The sequence below is a fragment of the Hibiscus syriacus genome, unplaced genomic scaffold (assembly GCF_006381635.1).
Source record: "Hibiscus syriacus cultivar Baekdansim isolate YM2019G1 unplaced genomic scaffold, ASM638163v2 tig00110384_pilon, whole genome shotgun sequence".
Taxonomy (NCBI): domain Eukaryota; kingdom Viridiplantae; phylum Streptophyta; class Magnoliopsida; order Malvales; family Malvaceae; genus Hibiscus; species Hibiscus syriacus.
Window position 1 is genome coordinate 8,067,810 of NW_024062715.1, and position 6,377 is coordinate 8,074,186.

Genomic DNA, 6,377 nt, shown 5'->3' on the forward strand with positions numbered 1-6,377 from the left:
ATATATATATATATATAGGTGTTAGACATAGATATTAATACAAAAATCGAATATTATATATACACCGACATGGCGAAAAGTTGTTTTAGGGTCCATTTTAGGGAAGGAGAAGAAGAAAAATAGCAGAAGTGGTTGCCTCACAGCAATTCTAACATACAAAGAGTGATAGAAAGCCTTGAACCATTATCTTCTCCAATGGTGCAATTGTCAATGGCATTTACTTGAATGCACTTTCCTGTTATGGTAACTTCTCCGGCAACATGCTACCTCAAATGTCAAATTTTGGTTAAAATCAACGTGCATAAACCATAATATCGCCACAATATACAAACACTATAAATATGAACAACACAATATATTTAATATAAATTAATCATATTTGAAATTTAAAATATTGTGTTCATATTTACGAGATTTGAATTTAATTCACCTCTATAATTTCAACTATAGAGATTTGTAAATTTGGAGGTGTTTTTTTAGCGTTATCACTAAATTTAGTAGAGGTGACAATCAAGTAATTCGAATTAGGTTTGGATCGGGTCATTTTAAGTCTATACTATATTCAGTTTTGGTTTGGTTCGGATTTAATTTAGTCAATGAAAATTAAATTCGGCTGAGTATCGTGTCAGGTCAAAATCGGATCGGTTGTGTCGCAACCGTCTTTCGGTTGGGCCCCGGGATTGGGCTTCGACTTAGGAAAATAGATTTGGAGTCGCCACCGATCATTATTTTAAAATAATGGGTTTGATCGGATACCCTAGGTCTTACCTGATCTGCATCTTACCAGTGATATGTCGGGTAAGATCATTGAATAAAAATAAGAGTTTTGAAGCAGTACAAGTGACTCGTATCATCTGACAAGTAAATCTGTCCTTTGAACCACCAGCATAAGAGGAATAAGGCAGAGGTTAGAGTGATCCAGCATAAGAGGAATAAGGCAGAGGTTAGAGTGATCCCATATATAGGTGTTAGACATAGATATTAAATACAAAAATCGAAAATTATATATTACACCGACATGGCGAAAAGTTGTTTTTAGGTCCATTTTAGGGAAGGAAAAGAATGAAGAAAATAGCAGAAGTGGTTGCCTCACAGCAATTCTAACATACAAAAGAGTGATAGAAAGCCTTGAACCATTATCTTCTCCAATGGTGCAATTGTCAATGGCATTTACTTGAATGCACTTTCCTGTTATGGTAAATGAACTTCTCCGGCAACAAGCTACCTCAAAATATATTGAGATTTGAATTTGAATTCACCTCTAATTTCAAATATAGAGATATTGTAAATTTGGAAGTGTTTTTTTAGCGTTATCACTAAATTTAGTAGAGGTGACAATTAAGTAATTCGAATTAGGTTTGGATCGGGTCATTTTAAGTCTAGACTATATTCAGTTTAGGTTTGGTTCGGATTTAATTTAGGTCAATGAAAATTAAATTCGGGTTGAGTATCGTGTCAGGTCAAAATCGGATCGGTTGGTTTTAAGATAGGGTTAATATCGAATCGGTTGGCTTAGGCTTAGTTTGTTTTCACTGTACAACCTATTCAAACCTCTTATGTCTGCATCGCGCAGACCACGCGCAGACATTAGGCTTCGCAGACCATTTGTTTTTTAGAATACAGAAGCTCTTATAACGTCTGCGCGAGCTCTTCTTGGTGTAGACATGGTTTTATGTCTTCAAAGGTCTTCAAGCCTCTTCAAACCTCTTCAAGAACAATTATAAAATATGATTATTTATTAAAATAATTTTAAAAAATTTAATAAGGTTATTTATTTTAAAATAATTTATTTTAAAATAATTTATTATAAAATATTATATAAAATAACTTATTTTAAATAATTTATTATAAATATGGATTGATTTATTTTAAAATAATTTATTTTAAATAATTTATTAGTATGGATTGATTTATTTAAAATATGGATTGATTTATTTTAAATAATTTATTAGCATGGATTGATTATTTTAAAATATGAATTGATTTATTTTAAATAATTTATTAGTATGGATTGATTTATTTAAAATATGAATTGATTTATATTGTAGTTGTATGGATGATTTATTTTAAATATTTATTAGTAGGATTGATTTATTTTAAAATATGGATTGATTATTTAAATAATTTATTAGTATGGATTGATTTATTTTAAACACTTATTAGTATAGATTGATTTATTTTAAAATAGGATTGATTTATTATTGTAGTTGTATGAATTGATTTATTTTAAATAATCTATTAGTATGGATGATTATTTTAAATAATTTATTAGTATGGATTGATTTATTTTAAAATATGGATTGATTTATTATTGTAGTTGTGGATTGATTATTTTAAAATATGGATTGATTTATTTTAAATAATTTATTATTGTAGTTGTATGGATTATTTAAATTTCAGTATTGTAAAAAAAATATTTAGATCTCAGTATTGCAAAACTCTTTTAAGTTTAAAAAATCAGTTTTATATTATTCAGTTCATTTTAGCAGTCTGCAGACGTTAAAAAACAAACAGTCTTCTTCTTGCAGACTACAAACTTTTGGTCCACCTCTTCTGCTGCAGATGCCTGCAGATGTGGTCCGCAGACTGCAGACCTTTTACCTCTGCAAAAACAAACACCACCTTAGAGTGAGGTCAATATCGGACCTACTGATTTCGATTCGGGTCAACCATTAGGTTTTCGGGTTAATTCGGGTCAACTTTTAAATTTTCAGGTCAACCTTTAGGTTTTTTTTGTTAACCTTGAGATTTCCATGTCAATATTTGTTGCTCTTTATCGTCATAACTTTTGGTGTTGTTTTTCATTACTTATAATTCAAGAATTTTATGTGAATATAAATTTTCATGTCCCAAATTCAAAACTAACAGTTTTAGTTTAAATTAATTGAATCAATAAATCTTTAAAATCAAGAATTTTATGTGAATGCATATTTTCACAGTCCAAATTCAGAGTTGGAAATTATTGCATCAGATATAGAGATGATCTTTTAATTGAGAAAATATTATATTGAACCATTAAACTAGTACTAAAAGTGGCGGTTAATTAGTAGTATAATATAAAATGAGAATAAAACAATCATCATTTTACTATTTACAACAACAACAACAAAACCCTATTCCCATATTCAATGGGGTAAGGGGGAGGTAGGGTAGTTGGTTGCCCCAACTCCAGATTGAGAGCAGCTTCCGTGGAAGACCTTCGGCAGTCAGAAAATTAAAAATAAAGATAAAATGCAATGCATGTATAAATAAATAAATAAATACATAGTTGAGCAGTCTTCATATGCAGTCTTCAAATGCGCGTCTGTAATGGGAAGTAATCCCTGCCAATAAATCCCTGCGTAAAAATCTCTACATATAGACAGAAATGTAAGACCCGACTAAATTTAAAAAAAGGAAACATGAAGAGAATGATACACAGAAGTCAACGATAGCAAGCTACGAGAAGGAATAAAGTCAAATGGGTTAAAACCTAAACTAAGGCAACACTACTCCGCTACCCTAGTTCTAAGTCTTCATAAATTCCAATGACAAAAACGTATAAAAAGTAGAATTCATAGAAATTACTACAAAGGCATTAAAAGAAGACAGAGATGATACACCCTATGGATGTGACCCGCACTACTCGGCTACCCTGGTCTTAAGTCTCTATACTTTCCTATCAGAGGTCATGTCATTAGTAAGGGCTAAATCCTTCAAATCATATCTTAAGCAGTCTTCCCACTTCCACCTTGGTCGTCCTCTCCTTCTGGCACCGTCGACTGTAATCGACTTTACCCTCCTAACTGCATCCGATAGTTGTCGCCTAAGGACATGCCCAAATCACTGTAGTCTTACATCCATCAATTTTTCGGATAAAGACACCACCCCCAAAGACATCCTAATAGCAGAGTTTGGTGTCATGTCCCACAAAGTCCTACCACATGCCCATCGAAGCATTCTCATTTCTGCGGCCTCCATCCTCCTTATGTGATCCTTCTTGATTGCCCAACATTCTGATCCATACAGCAGCGCTGGTCTTATTGTCATTCTATAAAAAATTTCCCTTAAGTTTTAGAGGCACCTTCTTGTCACACAAAACTCCAGTAGCAGCGCTCCACTTTAGTCATCCCACCTTTATACGGTGTGTAACGTCATCATCCATACCCCTATCTTTATGTATCATAGACCCTAGGTACTTGAAACAATCATTTGAGAGGAGAACGTGTCCTTCTATGCATACTTCTACATTTTCATCGTTTTGGTTCCAACTGAAGTTTGAACATAAATACTCTGTCTTTTCAATATTGATCCTTAATCCTTTTTCTTCCAAAGCAGTCTTCCAGGTAGCCAGTCTACTATTCAGCTCAGTTTTTGTTTCAGCAACTAGGACAATGTCGTCAGCAAAAAGCATACACCATGGTACACCGTCTGGTGTCGCACAATAGATGTCGTCCATAATCAAGGCGAAGATGTAAGGGCTAAGAGCCGACCCCTGGTGGAGTCCGATTTTCACCGGGAATGCCTCGGTGTTGCCAACTGTAGTCCTGACGTATGTAGTATATCTACAGTACATATCACGAATCGTCCGGATATAAGCAGTTGGGATTTCTCTAATTTCCAAGGTCTTCCAGATCGTATCGAGGGGAACACTATCATACGCCTTCTCAAGGTCAATGAACGCCATGTGTAGATCTCTATTTTTTTTCCCTATATTTCTCTATAAACTGTCAAAGTAGATTAATCGCCTCTGTACTAGACCTGCCTGGAATAAAGCCAAATTGGTTTACCTAAAGATTAAAAGAATCTTGAAATGATTTCTTGATAAAAAAGAAACAATTCCATATGTCCCACCAAATCTTATTTTTGAGAGAACAGGCAAACAAAAACTATAATTGCAATTTGCAACCCCCTTTATCATATTGACTTTCCAGACTCCCAAGTATTCATGCAAACAACTTCAAAGGGGCCTTTTTGGCCACCTTACTTGAACTTTTAGTTTTTTGTTTCTAAAATATTTATATTTAAACGTTCATACTCGGTGTATAATTGAATATAAATATATAATCTTTTAACTATATAAAAATTTAAAATATATATAATATTCACAACAAATACCATCCAAATCAAAATAAATGATATTTACTTTTCCAAATTTGGATAGAAACGGTCACGTCTCTAATCTCTTACGCATATATTTGTCAAAAAGGTAGAAACTGATAATGGTTATGAATATGGAAATATAGATGCTGGTTTAAGTAAAAGGCTGAGTGGAAAATAAGAAAATACAAGGGCCTAACCCCCCAAAAATATATATTTCTTTGTCATTTTCATTTTCTGTAAAACATTATAGCCGAAAATTATTTTCATTTTCAACTTCTATGAGTATATAAAATGATTTTATAAAATAAATAAATTCTAATTCTAATTCTAATATGCCAACCAACCCCTATTAGCATCATTAATGAATTACAAGACAGTGAAAGGAGTTGCTTGCACAACAATAAACCCCCTGCTGGATTGCTATATCCTCGACTATAAAACCTTGATACCATCTTCAAGCTCTTCCTCTCGGTCGCCTTAGATATTCGATCCGTATGGAAGTTCCTGGTTTCGATGTTCATCGCGAACATCAACCCCATGGAAGCCTGATTCAAAGCTTCTTCGCTTTCTGTCCTTCGCAGAAAACATTGACAACCTCAGCTACAACTCACTTCAACATGGAGTCATGGGATGGAAACTCATCGTGTTCTCTGTTCTCACCCAACACTCAAATCCATCTCTTCTCACCTGACGCGTCGTCTCCTAGCAATGAAGACGATGCCAGAGCGTGTCAGCAGAGCATCGTCTTCGACGAGAAGAGGCTGAGGAGAATGATATCGAACAGGGAATCCGCGAGGAGATCGAGGATGAGAAAGAAGCAGCAAATCGAAGAGCTTCAATCGCAGGTTAATCAACTTCAAACGGTTAACCGTCAGCTTTCACAGAAGGTGATCAATCTGTTGGAGAACAACCATGAGATCCTCCAAGAGAATGCTCAGCTCAAAGAGAGAGTTTCTACCCTTCACATGGTGCTTTCTGATGTGTTTGCACCTATCAGGAATTGCAACGATTCCTCCATGAAACCTAAATCAGCTTCTTAGAGATGCTAATACAAGTATAATCTAATTCAGGTTACACATATACATATGCATACACATATACATAATTACACATACAAAGCAAGTTTTAAGGTTAAAATGGACGATAAACTGGTTTTGCAGCTGTCCTATCACCTATGGTTTATGGTTTGCTTCTGTTAATATAACTTAATGTATAGAAATCATTACATGTCTCATTGGATTACTGGTACAAGATATATATGTATATATAGTTTGATACATGTAATAAAGTCTTGA

At 33.8% G+C, this 6,377-nt stretch overlaps 1 protein-coding gene across 1 annotated transcript; it reads left to right on the top strand.

Annotated features, from left to right (window-relative positions):
- Window positions 1-5,576: 5,576 nt before the first annotated feature.
- On the top strand, window positions 5,577-6,143 carry LOC120122272 (basic leucine zipper 43-like). The gene has a single exon (XM_039141441.1). It carries the CDS (start codon window positions 5,577-5,579, stop codon window positions 6,120-6,122), a length of 546 nt encoding a protein of 181 aa, XP_038997372.1. The 3' UTR covers window positions 6,123-6,143.
- The last annotated feature ends 234 nt before the right edge of the window (window positions 6,144-6,377 follow it).

Excerpts from the sequence above, each read along its gene's own strand:
- LOC120122272 (XM_039141441.1), top strand. The coding sequence starts at position 5,577 with ATGGAAGTTCCTGGTTTCGATGTTCATCGCGAACATCAACCCCATGGA.